The following is a 25,505-nucleotide window of genomic DNA, read 5'->3' as shown; positions in this document are numbered from 1 at the left end:
ATACACCATGTCTAAAGAGCTGCTAATTTACAGAAACCTTCAAACAGATAACAACTTTGAACATCAGAGCACAAAATTATTGTTATATCCAATACAGTATAGTTTTTATTGTTCAGTTGGTCTGCAAGAAGGAGGTACTCAGTAACAATGAAAGCCTAATTAGGAAAAGAAAGAAAAGTGCCTGGTACCATACAGAGTTTGGTCTCCAGTCTTCTGTTTCATCAGGTCCTGGAGGCTGTAGTGTTTTCAGTTTTAAATTATTGCTGGAAGAGCTCAAGACACTTGACCCAAGTGCATGCGCACCGTTTGTGTTTTGTTTTCTTTTATTTAGCATTATAGTTCAGTTGCACTGAAGTAAAACTTCTTTGCACTCATCTCAATGCCATTTGAACCAAAGGAGTCATTACTGTGAATCACAGCTCTTATTAGGTCATGACCTGGGTTTTTAGGGGGAAAAAGGCATGTAAAACATGCTGATCCATGTTAGCCTGGTCAGCGTGGCACCAGGAAAGAACTTGGATCATAAATGGGTGACAGTCAGTTAACCTTTCACTCATAGACGACTGTTTATTGGCCACAAATGATGCCAAGGGAGTTGAAATATGTGTTAACAGTCTGTTTATATTTTTCCACCAAGGTCTTAGTGCCATATAACTCATTTTGGCATTTTTTAAACTTAATTTTGCATTAAGAAAACCAAGGAAACAGTGAAGCCAATATTTATTTTTCAAATAGCTATAAACATTTCACAGAAACTCTCTATGCATCAGTCACTTACAAAATTTGCTACCTTTTCCTAGATAATTGCCCTTATAATGAAAGCCTAACCTTAGTGTGATAATGGAGATAAAGGCCAGAGGATAAGTGTAGCATGTTGTACAGTACAGCCACTAATGAGTAAAGAGATCAAGCCAAACCTCTTGCATGCTATTGAGACTGAAGGTGGGATGTGCTTGTGTATATAATATTCTACATCCTGTTTTCAGTATCGTAAATCTTTAATCAAAAAATGAATAATGTCGGTGTGAATAATACTGTATGAATAAGAGAAGCCTTGGCTATCTTTTCCCCACATTTTTTTCTTCTTCTCCTTCCCCTCCTATATTTTTAAATTATTTTTTACACAGACTTAGGCCCTCATTCAGCAATGTACCCAGGTAATTCTTTTTCTCTTAAGCATATAGTAAGTACTTTGTTGAGGCAGGACCACCAGAGCTCTCACTGAAGGTCAAGTCACTCTTGTTTCATTATGAATGCACACTCTTTAAGATGACATAAAATCTTAAAAAAAATTTAAAATATTAGAGTCAGAAAGAGATCATGATCATAATCATCAATTATGTTGTCATTAATAGTACCTTGTATTGTTTCCATATTTGGAAATTATTGCTTTTCCTGTCACCTCCACAAAGTGATTCTTCAACATCTCTTGCTGTTTACTGATGTCATGAGTCTGAGTCCACAGCCAGCAGATAAAGCCCTTTAATCTGGTTAGTAGAAATTCATAAACTGTGAACTGGCTTATCCATCAGGACTGAACAAGTTCAAACACAGGTAAGAGAATGAAAATTCTGACTAACATTTTGCTTTGAAAATAATATCCCCCCAAACATCCTTGCATTTTCCTCTGGGATTCACAGTGGGAAGCACATATTTCTTGACATGAATCCAAACATAAATCTTGAAAATCTCATGCAGAACCCAAAATATTTATTTTAATGTGTTATTCATTAAGTTATTTCTTTAAATTGTAGTCTGTTGGCAGCCGCAAATTCATTCCATTCCATCCACATTATAACAATGCTGTAGTAAGATTTGATAGGGTCATTAGGTCATTAACACTGGAAAGATTTCTAAAACAGGATCTGCAAATGCCCAAAGGGGCACAACTGTAAAAGAAGAATACACTGCTAGCACAGAATAAAGTATAAATAATCAAAACGAATTGATGAAAAATTAATTACAGACTATTTTCATCTTTATCAAAAGTTATTCATTTCCTTACATCCAGGCTCTTCATGTGGGAAAAAACCCAAACCAATAAACTGCCCCAGAGATTTGTAAAGAATGTCCTGACAAGGGCAACAGAGCTGGGGAAGTGTCTGGAGCACAAGTCACGTGGGGAGTAGCTGAGGGATCTGAGGGTGTTTAGTCTGGAGAAAAGAGGCTCAGGGGGGACCTTACCACTCTCTACAACTCCCTGAGAAGAGGTTGTAGCCAGGTGGGAGTCAGCCTCTTCTCCCAGGTAACAAGTGACAAGAGGAAACAGCCTCAAGCTGCATGAGGGGACTCTTAGATTGGATATTAGGAAAAATTTTTTCTCAGAAAGAGTTGTCAAGCATTAGAACAGGCTGCCCAGGGAAGTGGTTGAGTCACCATCCCTGGAGGTACTATAACCTGTGTAGATGAGGTGCTTAGCAACATGGTTTAGTGTGGACTTGGCAGTGCTGGGTTAATGATTGAATGCGATGATCTTGAAGGTCTTTTCCAACATAATTTTTTCTATAATTCTATGGTATTGGAAAGATACCTTCCACGGTTTCAGTTAACTATTGTGCCAGTGGAAACATGAGCAAAAATGTTATTCACCTTAGATATTTTGTTCAATTTGGTATTTAAATAATTTCTTAATGCTGATTACATGTTGCACCTTATTCAACACCCAATTTGATTAAAGAAAATAAGTTCAGTAGTCATATTCCAGTCAGGAATACTGTTAGCTAGTGTGCCTCTCATTGCTGTTTTAGCCAACAGTTTGGATTCTACACACAACTTCAAGCAATACAAACCTGTGTGAAGGGGGCATGGTTCTTGAACAGGGTGACAGCATTCTACTTTCATTGCATAGAAGGGTAAATATTGCCCTAAAGTGAACCACAACAGTTGACTCATTACAGGAGATACTTCAACCTCTGACATTTTTGCAATAGGCTTTTTCAAGGACACTACCTCATTTGGGTTTATGCAAAATCTTTGGAATCTAAAGACATCATCTCAGTGCCAGTACTTAGATTTGCTCTTATTTTTCTGCTCCTCACTTATCTGATTCTTACCACTTGCTCCCATAGAAAACTCAGTATTTTGTGGAACTATATATGAGTCTTGATCTGTTCCTCCTGCAGGACAGGCATACTCAAGGCTCAATTTTCTCACTGCCTGATTTATTACCTGAGATACTATCATAACCATGGAACTACAAAGAAATAGTCTAATATTATGGTGGAGCCAATATGTATTAAACTACCACTTCAATTTCTTCCCTGAGATGTACTCTGAATCCTTGGGATTATTGCAGGTAGACTGCAGTTCTCTGCTGAGCTGTAAAAACATTCAGTTGAACCTCCACAACCAGGAAAACAGCGAGTATCCAGTATCCAGGTAAAATGAAAAACCATGTCCACCTAGAAAGTTACTAATATTGGTTATTTTTTGAGAAATAAAATAAAATAAATATATAAGCTATGGAATCTCAAGAATTAGGCATGCACGTATGTACATGTTCTTTTGTATCTCTGTAAATAGAAATGACACATTTAAATGTCATCTTCACAGATTTCTCCTTCTAATTGAAAACAACATAGAAAAGTTTTAATTAACATAATTGATCAGCAAAGATGGACTTAGGGTACTTAACGTTCTTAGACCACAACTATAGCTAATTTCAGGCATAATTGCAGCACGCTCTTTACACAGAGAAAAAGCAACTAAAACCTCCACAATAAATCCAAATCAAAACCCTAGCACCCCTTCCCCCAACATACATTGAGTGTACACTCTTTAAACACATTAATTGTCAAACACTAACTTATGTAAGATTAATATAAATTTTTAACATAAGTCTATCTATGATATTTGTAACTTTTATGGTTACTTATGATTAATGACTTTCAATTAAGTGAACTGTGTGATAAATATTTTACTATGGCCTGCAAATGATATTTCTCAAAGACACTGCATGGTAACCAAAACCCAGTATCTCTACAGTAGCCATCAGGGTAAAAGTAAGCATGAACAGAATGCTGATACATGAAGTTTTCTATTTCCATTTTATCTCAAACAGTTAATTAGGATAATGTATAACCTATATGGATGACAGTGTATAATTAATGTCACCCTCAGTACAACTAAAGCATAGATTTATGAAATCCACTATTACGATATATCTGCATGGATTTCAACAAACTATATTTATGAGGCTTTTGGAACTTCCAAGCATATTTTGGAAGAGGTCTTAAGTTTAAATTTTGCTGTAGTTGTGTGGGTCTCTTTTACTGGGTTTTCAAACATGATTAATCAATTTAAAGATAAATCAAATTTCCAACAAATGTTCTCTGAACTTTTCCACTAACTTCAATGTCTGTAAAACAGATATTTAAATAAAGATATACAAACACCACAAGCTTCAGCAATTCAGTAAAGATAAGCATCAGAAGGTCTGATTACTTATATAAGCCTTAAAAACTTTTAAAATATGAGTTTCTCTGTAGAGTCCCTCTATTTCTGTGCTGAAAAAATCCCCTTAAGAATCAGTTTTGGCATTTCTGCTGTTGGCTTCAGCCAAACCCAGGAAGTATGTTTGAGTAGGGAGAAAAAATTTTTTTCATTTTAGGTTACATTTTGAATTAAGAAAATTTCTCTAACCTTGGCTTTGCCCATGTGCTGGGAAAAAGTTCAGATAACTTCTAATTTTGTATTTTATTTTTTAAGAAGTTCATCAATCTTCAATTATATAAAAATAATTTGCATTATCATTTAGCTTAGTTCAGTGTTTATATGTCTGTTTAAAACACTGATCATCTCTAGTTATTTCAAGCTTGAAATTAATTCAGCCCCTATATTTTATAAATTAACGTTACATTTTATAGAACCATGAACCAGGACAAAAGTGGTAGTTTCTGTAGCAACAGGAAATCTTAGCATTTATGTAGCTGGTGAGAGAGGGAATTTTTTTTTTCTGTAGCAAGATTTTAACTTTCATTTAATAAAAACGTAATAAATCTAATAACCGAAAAGTTTCATTTCAGATTTCCATGAGAAAAAACATTGGTGGGTAATTTTGTTTTAATAAGTATTGTGTTGAAAAATAGTTTTAACAGAAAATGGTAGTAGCAGATTAATGTATCTCTTCTGTGCTGTGTTTGGTGAGAGATTAGAGTAGAGGGAATTATTTCTGTTCAACACATCATTGTGATAGTAGCCTTAAATATGTTTCTGTTTCTGTTAGCAGTAAAACCCAGTGTTACCGTATGTTTCCCCTCCATCACCACTATGTTACTGACATCAGCTGCAAACCTAGCAGCTCACACTGCCACAGTGACTTTCTGTGGCTTCTGTAACACGTATTTCAAGTAATAGAAGCATATATTTGCCTGTTCGCTGTCCAGAATAAACATATTTTTAAACACTTTTTGTAAACCATGACAAAGCACCATTTGTCTGCGCACAGCAGTATGACAGGCTGTGTGCTGTATGTTAGCAAAAATTTCTCTGACGGTAGCTCCTGGTGTCTTTTAATTATCCCAAGTACCAGTGTACTTGTTCCCAGTGAGTACAGTGCTTTAGTTAATTATTAATCAAATTTAATATAGAAAAAGCAAACTTGTTGCATTATTTGTGTAAATTCACAATCAGTGCAACATCCAGGCTTATTAGACTGTTTTATATTTTGCTCTAATGTGTTTCTTATTCATGGCTGGGTTGTTGGCTTGCTCACTGTCTGGAATAAATATATTTTTCTCCTTTGACCTGTCAGGTGTGTAGTTCAAACACACGCTAAATGTAACGTGGGCTCTTAGAGAGTAAACAAGTTTTTCTGTTAACAGTGTGCAATTCCAGGGAAGGATCCCCCTATTATACAGCATTTGTAGTGCCTTGGACAGATTGTACTGAAACAATTCCAAAGGAAAACTCATATTCATTTCCTGCTGTATTTTATATTAACATTTTGTCTTTAAAACTGGAAGATATATGTTCTTACTCTGGATATATTGAATTAATATCTTGTTGGCTGGCACATTTCACTTGTTTCAACAGGAGAATGGGCAAGGAGCTGCAGGGATGTCAGACTTAATAATTACAGCAGTGAGTCATTGCTACACAGCAACGGAGGAGAAACACAGAGGTTATTTTGTCTTACACTTTTGTAAAGGAAATGTGGAAGGAAATTATTTTCATGTGTAGGCAGCAAGAATATTAAGAGCCAAATTAAAAATCTGTTCAAGTTGTCAGCATTACTTACTGCATTATTCAGGTTTTCAACATTTTGCAGAGCCATCATACCTACTGTTTGCGGTTACAAACTCTATTAGGAATATAATAAAGTTAAATAAAAAGTCCGTGAATTTACTATGTACACTGTTTCTCAACCTTGTACTAAAGATAGGAGCGGGGAAAATTTAGTATTGTTTGGTTTTACGCTTGATATTTCTGGTTTTCTCCAATCAGACATCAACTGTGACATTCCCTTTCTGCTTCTCTTTGGTACTTTTACATCAATTTTTCATTCAAGGACAGGCAGTGATCAAGGTGATGAATTGTTCTTGCAACTTGATTAAAGGAGTTAGCAAGAGTTCAAAATTCTGTTAGTGGTGACTAAATATTTGTTGTCTTCCACCCTATCTCATTTCTTCAATTTCTCCAAAGTGATTTCCTTTCTTTTAAGGTAGCTTTTAGTATACTTCTAATGATTATTTACCTCCTCTGGTGTTACATTCTTGCTAGTAAGTTAATCTTGATTCATGCTAAAAAAAAAAATCGTGGTTTGATTTGATTTGATTTAATTTAGTGTGTTTTCATAAGAAAAGTATGCACTGCCCTAATGAAGTCTAACTATTTCCTCCTCCCCCTTTCAAAGAAAAAAAAGGTTATGTTTAAGAAGAAGTTTTATTTCCTAACAAAGAAAAAAGGATCCTAATAGGCGCCCAGGCAAACTATCTGAAATCTGGACAAGGGCACTAACTAAGATGCCTTCTACTCTACAGCCCAGCAGAGTTCAAACTCACAGGGATCCCCTGGTCACCACAGATGGCTCGTGCTCTATCTCCAACAAGGAGATGATCTTTACACTGATTTTAAAACTTAGCACACACAAGGGATACTTCCCCTTATCCTTTAGTGGGAACACTAAATGATGAAAAAGTTAGGGTATATAGGTAAAATACCAGGGTTAGGATTCCCACATAGTTACTCCATTATATTTAGTTTCATATTTAGCAGGCTTTTGGCAGACATTTTAGTTTCAACCTCAGTAACAGTAGTATTTCTTTAGAGTGATTATTTAGGTTTTTTTTCTCTCCTGTTCACAACACGTTATCATTGAATATTTGTAAGATGTCTTTATTATAGAGGTGCTTTTGCTATTCATGGACAACTGCTACCATTGGGAGACTTGATAAGATTTTGCAATATGTTTGGGTAAAGGTACTTTGGCAAGATTTCTAAGAAACGAACGATATTTAATGTAGACATGATGTCTTATTAAATGATTTAAAAAACGGTTTTTGAATCCCAAATAATTAATTAAAGAGTTTTTGAGGGAAAAAGAAAACCGAACCTGAACTTAAAATGAAGCTGCTCTCTGTTTTTGAGAGTGGTTTAGGTTGTTTTGTTTTCTTTTATTTCTTACTTAATATTATTACAATTAATGTCTAGAATTAAGAGTATTGTAAGTATAATCTCATACTGGGTCCTCCTAGGTGGTTGCAGTCCAGTGGGCTTTGGTTCACAAAGGGAACCAAAATCACCTAAATTCCATTATGAATGGAATTATTTGACTAACATAGCATTTCAAGGAACTTGACCAACTTCAGCATCTTTACAAGTGGCTTTCATTTCAGAAACTGAAGCTATCTAAAATTTAGATGCAGCTGTGAACAAGATGGGAGATGCAAGTTAAATCCTTCCTCAACCTCAAATATTTCTAAATTAGAGGGCAAAGTAATGTCAGTTAACACAGTATTTGTGCTCGAGGCACGAGCTCTGGCGTGCCCCAGGTCAGAGAGAGTCCAGCTGCGTTCTTCTGTGTGTCGCTGAAGCGACTTCGGCATCAGGAAAAGAGCTGCTGGCTGAGCTTGCTAGCTGGCTTCTCGGCAGAGGAAACACGGCAGGAACAGATGGCATCGGCTCACGTTAGCTCGGAGACAAAGGAAGAGAGAAGCTGTTCTGGTGTGGCTCCTAACAGGTTTATTGTCAGAAGTTTCGCAACCCGAACAAGCTCGGAAGGGATGGAATGCGATGGGACCCTGCCCCGAGGCTCGTGCTCAGTTTTATAGGGAATTTGAAAACCCTGGTGAAAGGGGAAAACAACCAATGAGTTACAAGCCAGGGGGAGGATACAATTCAGCAAGAACCACTGTGGGGAAACCGAGAGGCGGGAGCTATAGCAGAACCAATGAACGACCGAGTAACCGAGAATTTTCCTGAACCGGGGGAGGTGGCTTGGGCCAGGGCACCGCCCAGAGGGTGCGGCTTAGGCTTCTGAGCCGCCCCTCGACCCACCCTCTGAGTCTGCCTCTTCGGGAAACTCGATCCAGGGGATGGGCTGGGATTGATTGGCATCACGCTGCCCCAGCCCCGCAGTGGGCTGGGTCACTGCAACAGTCAGTCACGTAAGTTTTAAAAACAAAGATGCATTTCACATGCCTAACATGCAGGACATACCTGTATAGGTGGTGACATGATGATTAGAAGGACTGAGATGTAGGTGCCCTCTATTCCTGTTAAAGTTAGGAAAAAATTAAAACGCAGTGAAGAGAGAGCTCAGAAAAGGAAGTTCTGGGTGCAGGATTCTGATCCCCATGCAACCATTTTTATTCCATGACCATTTCCATCATATTAACAACCTCTCCTTTGAGAAGAGATCAGAATCTCGGATTCCCTCCTGCTATGTGGAATGAGCAGGCTGGAGAAAGGAAATTTTAGGATGCAGAGACAAAACACAGGTGGGAATTTGGAGGCATCCCTTTAAAATATTTCCCAAAGGCAAGTTTTCATGTGTTCCTCTCCATTCACCATGCTGAATCTTTTAAATCCTACTTCAAGACTCCTGGTTCTCTCTATTTAATTATTAAGGATATTACGCCAGTACTCATGTAGGTTCAATCCTACCAAACTGAATCTGAGAATACTAAATAACTAAAGTCCATGTAGTAAGATGTCTCCTGCTCCTGGAAGCTAACAAGCTCATCAGTTAGCCTACTGCTGTGCTGTGCAATCTCCAGCTAGATTAGTTTGGATCTGTATGGCTTGAACTGTAGCTCAGAATGAGAAGAACTGTTTGCTTCAGGACCAGTTCTGGGTTTTGGTTGAGATCTGATTTTGGTGTAAAGTAGTGCCAACTTTGCAGTGTCATTTTTTCTTAACTGTCAGGCAATGCCAATTCAGGGAGAAAAGCCCAAAGAAATAGAATTACTGTTTCGCCCTGTGGTTCATCTGCCCATGGCTGTGGTGCGATAAGAGCACTAGAGTTCAGAGCCAAGTTAAGCTTTATCCTTTTAAAGTCACTGGAGACCTACTAGACAAATTGTATTGAGGGAAAGTCAAACATAACTGGCAAGATCTAAATCTGTGATGAGTGGAATGTTTGTAAAATATGAGGGACAGTAAAGAGCTTGTAAATAATCCTAATGCCCTCACCCTTTGGGGAAAACATTGAATACCAAGTAATATTTATTTCTTTATGTTTTATGTTTTCTTAGATTGTACTTTTTTTTTTTAATTGGACTAAGTGGGTTTTATAGTGTTGATTGCTAATGAAAAGGTCTGGCTAACCTTGTCTTTCTTATTTAAGTAAACAGCATTTTCTTTTTATTCTGACTTTATGAGACTTCTGTGAGCTTTGGTATGGCAGGTATAATGAGGATGTACAGCCATTTAAACTCACATCCTAGATATCATGTGACAAAATAATTCTTCTATCAACACAGCTTCAGGGAAGTTTATTTTGTTCTGCAAATATTAGACACAGCCTGCAAAACAAGGCAAAAGTCCAATGAATTAAGATGGGATCAATTCCAGCTTTTCGTTTGTATGAAACTAAGAAATGGACATGTGCAAAGACAGATCTTAGATTAATCTTGTCTAAAACAAACATCCTTTGGTAGACTAACATGGTCATTACAGGCTAATTTTCACCATGATTGGGCAATGGCATTGTGCAATGACCTTCCTGGATTCCTGTTCCTTGGTTATTCCTTGTTAAATTACAAAGGATTTTCACAGTCTTTTATTGGGTTTCCACTTGACCTTATCTTTTTTTGTGCTATTGAAAGGTATTTGACCATGCATGATATTTGTATTTAATCCAAAAAATTTTGTATGTTTATGTGTGTGTAGTTATCTATCTACATATACAAAATTTGCTCCAAGGATTCAGTCCAAAGGTATTTAATTATGAGCCTCAGTCAGGTAAGATTCAAAATTAAAATCAAATTAAGGTAGGCAGTGTAACTACTTTAAAAAGATAACTCTGGCAAATCTTTTTAAAGTATTTTTTTTATTTTAAAGTATTCATGCTTAGCATCTACTGTCTCCATTTTTAGAGATGGACAAAGGACACATAGGAAGAAATTCACTGAAAATTAAGTGAAGTTTAAGTCGGTCTACAAGTATGAAACTCTGTATATTGCTAAGTGCTGGTTCTATGCCTTCACATTTTGAGAGGGCTCAGTAACCTCACTGGGTATTCTGAGAAGGCTTTTCTATAATGAGTGTCTGTGACAAGTTTAATCCAATTGGCTTTGTTTGGACCTAATATCCACCCATAGATACACGCAAGGCAAAAAAACCCCAAAACTAAACCAATGAAAACCAGCAGCCATGCACTTGATTAAGGAAAGCTGCCATATGGTGCCTTTGCCCTCATAAGCAGGATTCAACTCCAAAGTTCTGTGGGAGAACTGGGTTTTATTTAAATCTCAGTCTGGGCGACAGAACTATCCTCATCTCAGAAAAATGCCAATGGCTTAACTACTGCTACTACTGATGAGTTAGGGATGTTCTCTACTCCTGCTGTTAATGCTGTGAACACTGCAGCAAAGTATTTGTCTTCCATCTAAACAAATGGATGAATGACACTCTGGTGAAGGCGTTTACTCTTTTAGTCATGCAAAGTAACTAGATAAAAATACAACAACAGAGAAATAGTGAGTCAGTGACTCCCATCTGCTTCTCCTTGTTCACTCTGTGGGAGAAGTTGGGAAAGCATTTTCTAGGATAGCACTCCCAGCTGTAAATCACAGAGAGAAGTAGACATCTCTCCTGAATATGTCCTGCTTCTGCTCTCATGATTCCTTATGCATTTTATATTTGATATTTAAAAAATAAATTTGCCCTTCCTCAATAACCCTAGGAGAAACAGAACAGATATTTCTCACCTTCTCTTCAGTGGAGAAGTCTATCCCACTATTTATCAAATCATATTCTTGTTGAGGCCTTTGGCTGATTTATTCCTAGCCTGTAGAGATTCAGGGAGACAGGGGAGGGATGTGTCTTCCCCTCTTGCTTGCCCCAGTGGCTGGGGCTTGCTCCTGAGATGTAAGGATTGTGGCTTCTTATTTCTCCAGTGGACACTGGGATCCTATATCTTCCTTCTTGCATATGAAGCTATTATGACAAAGGGTACACCTTCCAGCAATGTTTTATGAAAAAAAAAACCAGGAAGGAATTGATCACGTCTGATATAGATGGTTATATACAGGAAGTAGCTCCTGTCCTGTCCTGTCCTCCCCTCCCCTCCCCTCCCCTGCCCCCAGTGTTTCTTTGGTGGGACACAGAGGTACTCTGTTCAACATTCCTGCAGCTGGCACGTTTGGCTGCTAGCAGCTGAGCTCTAGCTCCCAGCCTATGGTTGTGGTTTCAACTAGCTGAAAGACTCCTTAAGAAAAGGAATTTTTAGCATTGCAAATTATGAAGACTTTTGTGGCTTGAACTCTGAGTTATTCTCCATTTGTCACTCAGAGACAGCCTTGGCAGAACTGGGTTGCTGGCTTGTGCTGTAAATGGTGCAATTAAAAATTCTAAGACTGCTAAAATCTTCTTTCAAGCCCAGGGATTAATAACATAACTCCTCTTAACTGGGATTGCTGCTTCTGTGCCACAGTAATGAAACTGGCTACTCAAGTACTCAATTATTCTGTCAATGTACTCCAGATATCTTCTCACTCCTCCATTTCTCACTCCCTCTACTTTGTTGTATTTCCAGTTCAGATTCCTTGAGCTCAGTTCTGCTCTGGAGCAAGGACAATGTGCTACTACAGATACACTGAAAAACACTAAATGTCCCCATTTTACACCTGAAACAACAGAGATTGAGCCAAAACACAAGAGATTCACAAATTTTCTGAGTGCACTTCGTAGAATGCCAACCTGATGTGGAAAAAGATCTGAATCTCTTATCTTTCTTTTCTATTTTGGTGACACTGATTGTTTTCTCTTGTTGTTTCAGGCTTTATTTAAAAGGTCACAGTGGAACTGCTGGAAAACAGAGTAGCCTGATCTTGCATGGTGCTGAATTCAGTACAAAAGATGCTGACAACGACAACTGCATGTGTAAATGTGCTCTCATGTTGACTGGAGGTGAGTACAAACTCTGAACTTTAATAGGAATCTACTGTGTTTTCCCAAAGCAACCATGGATACAGTTGTATCATGGATGTATAAGTCCTGAGTGAAAACTTCTTTTATTATTATTACTCCTACTTTTTTCTATACATATATTGTGGTAATACCAATGCCTCTAGATTCCTATCAGCAGAGAAAGGGTTATTCAGAGATGCAGTCAGTATACTTCTGCACTGAAGCTGTTGCAACAATGTCAAAGAGGAAAGCATAAGTTAGTGTCATTGTTTAGGCAAGAAAGGAAAAATAAGAAAGAATAAGTTAAAAGATTAAAAAGGTGGAAAGAAGTTTGTGAGAAGTTGGAGAAAAAGAAGAGAGAAATGGCCAGGTATTAGATATTAGATGATAAAATTTAGAAACTATCAGAGTCTAGACTTGTAATAGATTATCTACTTCACTTAGGGATGTGATTCTGTTATTAAAATAATTTTAATGGTTAAACTTTCTCTGTTAGGTGAGCATAATGCATAAAGACACTAAATGACTAATTCACTCACCTGTGAAAGACTAGACCTGCAACCACCTGTTTAAATCTGGAAGGTTTAAGCTGATATCCTTTGCAAGCTGAGTCAGAGTGCAGAAGGAAAGAAAACTGGGGTGGGGAAGAGCACAAACAAGTTACACTGGAACAGTTTAAAGTCCCAAGTCAATCTGACTGCCAGCAAGTATAGGGTATATGACAGGTATGTTTTCCCTCCAGTGCAGAGAATGAATATCTGAGATTATCTCTCCATTCAGACTCCTAATCCTCCTAAGAATGAGAACTTTCTCTGGAAAATGATACTTACTCCTAATCCCTATATGGGCAAGATCATTTTTATCTCTAGAATACCACATTATAGCAGAAAGCTTAAACTGGGATTCTTTGATTCATTGACTGAATGACCAAGAGAGGCCCTTTCTTATCTTCACATCTGATCTTATTTGAAGACTCTCTCTCAGTGATTTCTAACTTTCCTGGAAAAAAATCCTATTGCATGTAAATTTTTCAGTATTTTGGATCAGACTGTTAAACCTGTATTATTTGTGGTTACTGGCACTCTGACTGAATCCAGCTCAGGCCACATTCAGGCACATAGGAGCCTCTAAAGCAATCATCTACTAACAGAAGATGGGTTCCCATCACTGAGAGTTATATCAGGTGCCCAACCCAACTCCTCATTCTCTTTTGCTGGGAAATGACCCAGTTGGGAAAGTCTTTAAGGAGCCAATTTTTCAAGCTCCCCTAACTTCCTCTAGTGATATTGTATTAGAAGTTATCATGAGAAACTTCTTCCAGTGGACAGGTGATCAGACATTACCTTTTCATGGACAGGTGATCAGACACTACCTTTTCATTTCTATAAAAAATAGAAGCTAACCATATAGATCTGGAGACAGATAGTGGATAAGGAGTCAATATTTTATTTTAATTAAAACTGTTGACCTTTTCCTTTCGAGAACATGCTGAATTAAAGCGTGTTGCTTCCAGGGCAGGCCAGAGTCTGGTTAGAAGCTCCTGAGTGTGAGTTGTGTCTGTGCTGAAGCGCAGACTCATTCATGTGTCTGAGCTGCCTGGAAACACTTCTACTCCCAGACAGCTCGTTCTGGGAGCTGAGGGTTTGTTTATTTTCCTGCTCTGACTTCTATGACAGGTCAATACCCCACCAAGGTCAGTCTGCTGTTGAACAACCATTCCACAAGGTTCACATATATTGCTGCAGCAGTCCTGTAAATCAACAACCAAGCCACATATAGGAATATACTGGTACCAAATGAAATGAATAGGGACGAAGGGGGAGAATTACCAAAGGCTGAGGAAACCACAGGTATAGCAAATCTGCACAGTAAAAGGAGATGCAATTATCCTTTGGAGATAGATGAGTCTACTCTTTTGGAATAGACTCCGAGTACTGTTCCTTTGGAGACAGGCTGTACAGCACTGTAATTTGTAGTTCCTCAAGAAAGACCTTAATCATGCTAGAGTTCTTCTCAAACAGTCTGCTATGCTTTGCTCCTTGAAACAGCTTTCTCATTCCTTGAGAAAGATCAGAAATTGAATTAAATACCAAAACCGCTTTTTAGTGAGTATATTTCAGTTTTGTAACAGACAAAGACTAATTTAGAAAAGTAGCAATGATAACAGGTTTTGGAAAACCTCTTTTTTTTTTTTCCCCCAAAAAAGATATCAGACTCCGTTAGTTTTGGCAACATCACAGAGAGCTCTTTAATGATGAATGGTATGAAATCTTCAGGCAAGTTTCTAGCTATCTTGACAGTTTGGGTGAGTGTTATCTCTATGAGGTGAACTGAATATATTTATGTCAGGAATAAAGGCTGAGATAAGTCAAAGCTCAAGACTGTGATATGGTTATAATCAAGGCTGAAAATAAAAATGTAAGGAAAACACACATTTCTCTCAGTGATCTTGCTAGTTGTCAGTTTTATTTGGTCTATATCATAACTATTATTCTCTCTCCTCCTTTATCTCATCCCTCTTCCCTGGAATGAGAAATTAAATACTGGGAGAATAATACAGAAGCACTAAGAGTGTATTTTGTGTGTGTGTGTGTCTTGTCCTTTCAAGAGCCATGCTATGCTACTTGGCTCTATCTTTACTTGGCTTTTAAGGAATGTCTTCAAAATCACATGCATGATTCTTAACCCCTCTAAACTGTTGTATTTAAATGTTTTAGCTGCTTTTTTGTGCCTTGGAAAATTTAATCCAAGCATGCTTGTTTTACTTTAAGGGGAGACAAATCATATTCATTCGAATAATTTCTTCATTGTTTCAATATCTCAGGCCAGTAAACTGAAAAAAAAAGGGTTGTATATACATCCCCATATTATTTAAAGCCTTAGTCTGAAGAGTGCCCCAATTAGTTACACACAGCTTTTTTTGCAAGAAACAGCACTAAAAATGCAACAAACTGTCACCAGAATGAGCCTATGAGTAGAAGTTCAAAGTGCTTGGATTTCCAATACAGCCCTTAGCATTTAATATCTCTGGATCAGATTCCTGGGCCAAATTCCCATCCGTTCTGCCAGATACCACCTGTCAGCTGAGCCCCAAATTGTTTGTGCAATTTTTTTCAGTTACTGGAAAGTGACTTATGGTGTCTTGGCTAACCAAGTAAGAGTTCTAAGGTGATTTTCTTTGGCATTGGCTGCAGTCTGAGGTGTTCACAAAGGCATTTACCTTGCTTCAGGTGAGAAGTGAGAATATTGCTAAACTTCTGATCCCTAAAATAATTTGACAAAGAGATGGGGAGACTTTCTAGATTGCTTGCCAGGTTTGAAGCAGCATAAATGACTGAAATAAACTGTTTGTTTGGTTTATTTTACTGGAAGCAGAGGTCCATGCAGCTGGAGTCTCCTGTCTCTGACAGCAGTCAGTCCTTGAATATTTTCTCAGTATCTTTTGAATCTCAGGGGCTTCCTGAGTCAGAGAAGTATGTATTTATTAAACACATATTTATTAAACCTCAATGGATTTTTCATCTGTTAAGCCAGAGACTGCTCAATGACTCCCAAACAGTGTTGTATTCATTGCCTGTTGTTTCACTGCTTTTTCCTCCAAGTGGTGAATTTTATGAATCTCTGGCAGGAAGGGTATGGAGGATTCGTGTCATGACTTGGAGAGAAGTTCTTGGCTGAATATAGAAATCTGCCCATACAATCCAATCAGAAAAGCTGTAGTTTTTCTTATCATTGAAACAAAATATTTGAAAGAAGCAATGACACCATGCTTAAAAGTACCCAGCCTGAACCCTTGGATATACACCTGATTACATAAAAAAGCACCAGTTTTTAAGTTTTATGCATATTCCTGCTTTCATAAAGAAATTGCTCAGAAAACACCATTAATGAAGTATCATTTATATTGCCAAATATTTTTATGAAAAAATATGATCACCATGCAAATAAGAAGTAGTAAGAATATTATTTGGTTTTTTTGCTAGAAATATTAGAAATATTTAATTAGACAAAGGACTATGCAGCACTTTTAACAAAAGCATTACTACATTAGTATGCATATCAGGGTTAAATAGGGGCAACTGTAATACAGTGTTAGGAGACCTTCAGGAAGCGACTAACTTTTGATATATTAGAACATAGTCACCAGTCTGCAAGTTTCATATTATTTTTACCTCATAAAAAGGTCCCTATGAAAGGGACTGCATTATCCAGTTGATATGAAAAGCTAATGCCTTTTCATCTTATATCCTGACATCTAAATTCTAATTTAATCTTCAGATTGTCAAATGGTAGTCTGGTCAATCCAATACTCTTAAGGAATAAAAGAACATAGAAATTACCTCCAAAGGTCATTTAGTCCCTTTCCAAGACAGATTCTTCTCTATCTATTTGTTTCTGTCTTTCTATTCACCTTCAAGATTTCTGTTGATGTTCATTCCCATGTTAAAGTCTGTTACTGAGTTTGTCTACACTTAGTATAAGAAAGCTTTGCACGTTGACTAATTCTGTGATAATATAGATGTGTTCCATCTTGTCATATCCTCCACCATTGGAAAGAATAGAGACCACTCCTTTCAATTCCTTTGAAAGGTTTTTGGTTAATTTGAAATTGTTGGCAATTTGTCTTTCAAATTCTGACTAAACAATCCTAAGTCTTTCCTGCTAAATTCACTCTTTTGGACTCTGTCCTATGGCTCCACTGATAGATTGAGGTGAGGTGTCATCCAAAACTTCATCCAGAGAAATTCAGTGTCCTCAGCAGGGAGAATAGAGATGTGTGAGGAAAGGGTCTGCCATCAAACATGCAGTGTTTAGACACCTATTCTTTTAGAATGGAAAAGCCGACTAAGAACCTCCCATCAAACCTGACCAATCCTTACAGTTCCCAATGCACACCCACCTTACAGTGTACTCATGGATTGATTTACATTGGGTTATTAAAAAAGAATTTTATATGCAAACATGCTTAATTGCAATTTGTGCAACAAGCCAAAAAAGCAAATCTGTTAGCTTTGGCATACAAAAGCCTTTTTTTAATGTTGCTTTGACAAAGATGATTCTATCATGCAAAAATTGTGCTTGTCACTTCAGAAAACCATTATAAAAGATACTTCTGGGTTTTTTTCTTTTATTATTGTTACTTATTTGAGCAATGCTCCTTTATTAGGTATTTTTTTGCAAGAATTGATGGAAATTATTTCAATAAACATTCATGTTCAGACAAAGATATAGTACAGTATAGATATATTATGGTCTGGAGATAGCTCTCTGGGATAGGTGGCTTAAACATTCAAAATATATTTATTTAATGAAAAGAGCTGACATGAAATTTAACAAATTCCCATTGGTAATAGCAACATTAATTAAAGACCAAAGCACAATCATCCCCAAAATGTGAACCTACTTTAACTGTTCTAGGAGAACAGCCATCTACAGTGAGGATTAATTTTATTTGTATAGCTGAACTTTCAAACAACTATCTATGCATTATTTAAATTATATTTGTCTGGAAAATATATTATGACCTAGGGATTTTTATTTCAAACAGAGATGGTAGTACTGCTTGTAATATACAAAGTATTAGAGGTGGGCTAACAAAAAAAAAATTTGAATTGGCCCTCTGTTCAAATAAACAATTAATGAAATTGTGATCACAACAGCTTGAAGAAACTACCTCTCTTTCTGAATAAAAAACCTTCTTAACCTTCTCATGAAAGCCTTCTTTTTTACCACTTCACTTTAAAATCTTACTGCTATTATTATTTCTTACAACGCCCACTCTTCATCATTCTCATGCCTGATTCAAGTATCCCATGGAAATTATTGCAAAATTTATCTCCAAAGTTAAAATCTTACTGCTGTTCAAATATGACTTTATACTTATTTGAGAAAGCCATTACCTTGTAGAGAAAAATAAATAAGATTCTTCATGAGAAGAAAATCCTGTGAACCCCAGGTAATAAGCCAACATCTGGCTACTGGGTGTCTTTCCTTGGGTCAGAATGTCTCACAGCTCTGGTGCTGCTTTATTTGGTGTTTTCTACCATGGCAGTGCTGCAGGTACATCTTTCAGAAACCTCTGGTTTATGTTCCCCCACTTCCTCATAGCTACCAAGAAAGTCACTGCTTGCATTCCTCTTTCCCTCAATATACAAAGCGTCTGAAAAAAACCATTTCCTCTGCATCCATTCAAAGATGTGAGTTTTGGTGTTGAGACATGCAGTAGGAAGTCTTGCAATAATCTGAGGCCCTATGGGGAGTGAAGACCTTTCAGAGGACTGCAGAGGAGCATGGAGAGAAATAACCATATGGAGAAAAAAAAACCCACCATGAAACAAAACAAAAAAACCCAACCCACCTCACTTAAAAAACAAACCAAAACACAGTGAGAAAGTAAACCCAAAGTTTTAATGCAATATTAGGAAACATCTTTAAACATTCAATTATTCTCACTAACAAGAACAGTACAGTAGGAAAAAAGTTAAGCTCATTAAAACACATTATGAAAGAAGTGTTTATTTAGAAGAAATCTGTGATGAGAACTGGAGCAAATCCTCACAACTGTTTGGCTTATTCCATTTTTTACATTGATTTTTTTATGGCATCACTGAAAACCTTCATCCCAAAAAAGACCATTTATGCATCTATTCCTGTTCCTTTAACATGAAATGGTAACTAGGTCAGCTTGCCATGCCTTCCTCCCAACACCATAAACAGAACCCAGCTGTGTCTGGGTTCCAGCTTTGAAAAATGAGGATTAGGATTTCTCTGTTTAACTTCGTCTTAAGTTTCTACAAGATTATACTCTGGTTACAGTTAAACATCAGCTGTACAGCTTTCCCTTTCTTTGGTTATTGCCCCCTTAAGTATAATGTTGAAATCAAAGGGAGGTCAGCTGTACCAAAATAGAAGATTGTCAGAATTTATCTGGCATAAATTCATCCCTCAAGATTTCATTATGAAGTGTTACTTCTTAAAAAATACCAAAACACTAAGTACTTTCCAAAATCTTATGAATTACAAGAGTAGAGGCATAAATTATGTGGATCTGAATACAAAGAACAGAGTAAGCACTGGTCCTGAGGGCTAAACACAATCAATACCATATTGGTGGTAGTAGTAAACCGTGGATTAAAATACTTTCATATAATGCATTCATTATAGGTAGATAAAAGGATGACCACTAAATGTGATGGAATTGAAGGATTCCCTTGGAGAGTGAACACTGTCTAAAAGGAGTTTGTCACAGTTTAATTTGTTTTCCAGAAGTCAGAGTGGAAAACACACTGAAAATTTAAAATTCTGCATTCTAGTTCACACTGACACCTGCAGAATTCAGTAGGCACTCACTGGATGATCAGTTTGCCACTACGAGTACTAGTAGAAAATGCTTTAAAACAGGTCCTGGGAAGATTGCAATGCTGTGATGTACAGGCTGAAAAAACTTTTTTTTAAAAAATGAAGTAGCATTTAACTTCCAAAAGCAAAAGTCACCACCTATTCTTAGTGATCTTATTTGCCTCATGACTCAAATTTTCAGTACAAACATATTCCATGGAAAGATGCATAAAACCTATGCTAAAGATTTACAAAATTATAGATCTTGCTATGATAAAAAGCCCCAACAGAAATCTTTCTGACAAATAGAAGTCCTAGCCACAGAAATTAATACATTTTTGACATTCTGGATATTTGCTTTTTGCAGTCTGGGAATTTATTCTGCCTTTCTCAGTCTGAGCTAAGCATCTTTCTGTTACTATAGATAGATACTCTGCTAGGTGTTGGAAAGAAAATTCTATTCCCATCAAGGTATCCAGCAAAACTCCCACTACTTTCAGTAGAGTCAGCATGCCACCTAGCTTGTCTTTGTCAGTTTGTGTTCTGTAGTCTTGGTGTTGCCAAGTTTCGTGTTATTTGGAATTCTTAAAACTCTAGCTCTCATGGCAATCTAAAACTCACCTTAACAAGAAAAGATCTTGGAGAGATAAACAAGAGAGTTCACTGCTTAATTTCATCTTAAAGCAACAACTTAAAATAGGGCGATGCAGCACCATAATTCTCATATTCCTGTTGCTAAAACCATATAATATGGCAGCAAAAGCAACTGAGCAGTTGAGCAATGACAGTTAAAGCAACTGTAATGGTAAATAAAATCAAATCATGCTTATTCTCAAAGTAACTTAACAAGTGAAATTACTTTTGAATTATAGTCCTTTTCTAAGATTTAAATGAAAAAAGAAATGCTGTCTAAAAATACAAAGCAGTTTATTTTTCATGTCCTTGCTTTTACTTCACATACTGCATATAAAAGTAGAATGGATAGGGACTTAATTACTTTTGCAATTCTGTAAATACACGTGTTCTCCAGCACTGCTGACTATAGAACACCACAAAACAGCAAAAAAGGAAAATATGAAAATACCATACCAGCACTATTTATGAGCTATTTACCAGAATTTGCTAATCAGCTAAACCTATAAAACAATATAAAATACATAGTGCACTTGCAGTTTAAGTCTTTGTCTTAATGGTTTCAGGGTGGTGGTTTGACGCCTGTGGCCCATCCAATCTCAACGGGATGTTCTACACAGCTGGACAAAACCACGGAAAGCTCAATGGCATCAAATGGCATTACTTCAAAGGCCCCAGCTACTCCTTGCGCTCCACTACCATGATGATTCGGCCTTTGGACTTTTAAAGGAATTCTGCAGTGGATCCCAGGACAAGCCAGGCCAGCACTGCCCTCAGCAGCAACACTATCACAGTCTGAAGGTAAAAGGTGAAGGGCTTCTTGAAAGCAACACGTAGGGATGATGTAAAGTCGCTTCGCTATCACTCCGTAACCTGCAAACACTTCCCAACAGTCACCCCATCTCTTGATGACTGGGGAGAGCTTGGTTTCGAAGAAGGTGGCTGAAATGATCTTTCAAAGTACTGGATTTGGCTATTCTGCCCAAACTTGGTGCTTGTCAGTGGATGTGTTTTTTTTGGTTTTTTTTCAAGTTCAGCAACAGGATCGCAATTGAACTGAAACATATCAACCATAGTCTATTGAGTAGAATGTTATTCAGCAATGAAATGCCAACATTACACCCATGAAAAAAAATTACAGAGACACCTTTATTAAAACTCATCTTAAAGCATCCAAGGTGACCACTACAAATATTGTTTTTCTTAAATTAATTGAATTTGAATTGTGGATGGATTTGTGTTAGTCCCAGAGTCAAATAATTTGTGCGAATATTATTTTTCATTAAATACTTTAAGGACAGGTTTCTAATAAATAAACTGAGTTATACATATGAACAATGATAAGGATAATAAGCATAAATTCCTCAGTTGCTCTGTAGAGGTAAATCAGATAATTGGGATAATCCCTGAGCTAGGATTTATAGTGTGATAACAAAAGTAGCTGTGTTTTTGGGTTTTTCCTTTCTTTCATTAAAGGCAGTCTGAATGTCATGTAGAATAATTAATAGAAGGTTTAAAGAATGTGAAATATTATCCTAGAGAAAATACAGGATTTTGCATGGAATTTTTCATCAAAAAAACACAGGAAGGCAAACTGTTAGGGTATAAAAAATTACATAAATGCATAGCTTAAGGCAATGGATTCATTTTACAGTATCCTTGCATGTGCGCAATTTATCCTTAATTATTTTACTTTTTTATTACATTTTTGTGAATATCAGAAGCATGCCAGTTCTACACAGTGCTTAGGCTACAACTATAAAAAATACTCATCAGAACTGTATAAAAAATAAAGAATTGTGAACTTGTAAATATCATGTTTATATTTCCTGCAACAGTCATTTATTTTGTACTGGCAACCCCGACCCCATGCAAAGGGTGAAAAGCCTCAAAAGGATATAAATATTAAAGAACTTTAGATGACTGCTTACAGGTTACTAACTAATTTTGTTCCATTAAAATGCTGCAGAAGTGTGGGACTATTGGAAAAGATAAAAGTCTTCTAATAACAAGCAATAAAGTAATGGGTGGCCTTTGAGGGTATGGAGACAACTCTTACCATTTCCAGCCCTTTGTGATTAAGTCATATGGATAAAGTCCATTTGGGAAAGTAGTTTGCAATTGTTCTGCTTCTGCTAGAAATGAAATGGAAAATTTACCCTGCTCCCACTGAAATCAAAAGTAATATTCTCATCAATTAAATTGGGACCAATATGGCACACAGAATCCACACGTGGTGAGATGTTTGCTCATCTCTTTGTTGCTTTGTTCCTTTATTAAACTGCTCCTGAGATGAGACACAGCAATGATATGATTTGTTTTAAAGGGTAATGATAATAGAGTAACTACTTTTTTTTCCCCTTAATTTTTCACCTTTTTTTTTTTTTCATTTAGCAGTTTATTTCTATGGAATAGAGAAAAAAATGCTTGGATATTTTTAAGCACCTCTTCCTAAAGATCACAAGGTTATAGTACCATTGAGGGGTATTTCAGCCCCTAAGGGTTCTCTGATTTTGTTACAATTTGATGTTTGTTTAATTTGAATTGGGACGATTTTTTTCTTTTTTTTTTTGTGTAGTTGTATATATTTATATATATATTTGAAATAATCTTGACTAAGGGTTAATTTGAAGTTTTCTGCTGCATAAGTTACCAAACTACTCTTTACTCAGCACTTTCTTCACAGACATGTTCTGTCCCAGTTTCCAGGCGTTTTTTTTTTTAATGGTCTTCATTAACGTGCAAAAGACGCAGTCTGTCTTCCACCATGATTTCAAAAGATAGAGTTTTGCAGGTCTCCAAGTTAAGAATGCCATGTGTGCAGATCCTATTGCAGAAGGCAAAATACATTTAAAATTAAAAGCATGATATTTACTGTTTATTTATCTGTGTTTGAAAAAAATGTGGATTTGGTTTCCTATCCTTTATAATAAAACATTTTAAAAAATTGTGGAGTCTCTGATTTGCTTTGCTCTACGTATAATTTCTGTGACAGGCTGATAACATTTTAAAACCCACTATTTCTCCTTGTAAGAAATATTCATAAGTTTAGACAAAGCGTAGGAAGGGAGGAACTCCAAGTTTATCCGGTAATTATTATTTCTAACCTTTCATATCAATACTTCAGTATTTTTTATTGAATTTCCTTAATTAAAATCATGGGACTATATTCCTTATCTTCAGTTCAAATCATACAACTCCCTATCAATCTTTAAAATAAAAGATTTGTTTAATTCAACAGGCAAAGATACAAATTGAAGTGTGATGTTTTCCTTGTCTTATGATGTGTTCTTCTATCATCCATTCAATCATGTTGTGTGGCAGTGACAAATCTCCACTGATCTCTTAGTCAGAAATTCCTCCTGCTCCATTTGTATGCCTTTTAACACCACAGTGATCAGTTTTAACATCTCTTTGTAGTCAATTTGTCCTCATTTTCTCAGGAATTTTTTCTTAATTGACTTGTTTGTTATGTTCCTTCAGGGAAACCCAGCTTTTCAAATCAACACTGAAGCTGTAAGGAACTATATACATAAAAGCACATTTTGCTCCTAAAGTTGAATGAATATGTACCACATAAATTGAAGAGTTGCAATTCATAAAAATTTTGTGTTTGAAGTTGATTAATATTAAATTGCTACTTGCCTTGACAGATAATAAAAAAATAGCCATTGGTCAGTGGTAATAGTAATTTTACTATTTACCCTTCACAGATAATTTCTTCCTGATTTATAAAAAAAGAATACACAGAATTTTCACAAATGATTAGATGTGTTTTCCAAAGCATATTGATCCTTAATTTTTAATATCTTTTAAGGCTGGAGATGTTATTTAAATGCACACTTTCCTAAGTGCCCTAGCATTCAGTACTGACCTATTAAGTAGATAAATCATCCACATTTATAGTCATCTGTACAACCGTGTCCCAAGACAAAGTTCCTTAAAAAATCCTTCCAGCTATAAAAACTTTCTTCTCAGCAGAGTTGAAGCTCAAACCACAGCTCTGACCATGCCTCAAATAATCTCATTTGGGATTGGCACGGTTTCCCCTTCTCCTCTGGGAAGAACAAAACTGAAATAGCAATCACAACAAGAGCTTAATTCTCTAGGTAGGATCAAGCGTAATTTACAACCAGACCGTGCTGCAGCTGTGCCAAAAAGCATTCCTACCTACCAGCTTTTACATGAGCTGGACAGCTTGAGGAGAGAGGCAGTAACCCCTGAATACAGCTGCTGCTGCTGTTGTCTGACTCTCAGCTGTGGTGTGCACACGGACACACATACACACACAAATCCGTATGCCTGGAGAAAATTTGACACAGCCAATCAAAATTATCTTTCCTAAATTTTAACTAAAGGAACTGTAGTCTCAGTTAAAAAAAAAAAAAAAAGAAAAAAAAAAAAAGAAAGAAAAATTAAAAGAACCGATTTCAAGCAGCAAGAGCAGGAAGGAGAGAAGACAGGGATATGGGACTGTAATGAAGAGAGGGAAAAGACAGATAGAAAAGAGTTGAAAGAAAGGGATTACCTGTGAGACACAGCAGCTTCATATTTACCATGCCATGACTATCACACATTGTGGGACCTCCCTTGTCTTCTAGGAGTGTCGACTCCCTCTTCCTGGCTCTTGCTCATATGAGCAGAAATCTATGGATATTATTACTCTATATATATATTTCTGAGTGGTTTGTTTGTATGTATGTTTCTGAAGTTTTCGCATGGGGACCAATTTAGTATGGATCTTTGAGAAGACATGCTGCTTATGGTTATGTCAAGTTAGCTGTGTAGCAAGTCCTGTAAAAATTAAAAAGTTCCTCTAGAAAATATTGCATTCTGCTGTGTGAATTTTAAGTACTGATGGTGAAATAGAACCTATGCTCATCCAAAGTCTTGTGAAACTAGAGCCTTTACTCTTCCACTAGATAAAATTTCTAATGCCCAGTCCAGTTTTCTGAGCCAGT

General features: G+C 36.6%; 1 protein-coding gene across 1 annotated transcript in view; it reads left to right on the top strand.

Annotated features, from left to right (window-relative positions):
• ANGPT1 (angiopoietin 1) overlaps window positions 1–24,897 on the top strand; it is a 158,395-nt gene extending 133,498 nt beyond the window's left edge. The window contains exons 8-9 of the mRNA XM_042036371.1: window positions 12,443–12,573; window positions 21,111–24,897. Coding sequence (XP_041892305.1) covers window positions 12,443–12,573; window positions 21,111–21,271 — 292 coding nt within the window. The 3' untranslated portion in view covers window positions 21,272–24,897. The remainder of the gene's footprint in view (window positions 1–12,442; window positions 12,574–21,110) is intronic.
• Window positions 24,898–25,505: the final 608 nt, after the last annotated feature.

The sequence above is a fragment of the Corvus kubaryi genome, unplaced genomic scaffold, assembly GCF_017639235.1.
Source record: "Corvus kubaryi isolate FWS band 111438036 unplaced genomic scaffold, C.kubaryi_AGA036_p1.0 37385, whole genome shotgun sequence".
Classification (NCBI taxonomy): domain Eukaryota; kingdom Metazoa; phylum Chordata; class Aves; order Passeriformes; family Corvidae; genus Corvus; species Corvus kubaryi.
The sequence above is the reverse complement of the archived record's forward strand: the minus strand, read 5'-3'. Positions and strand labels throughout refer to the sequence as shown.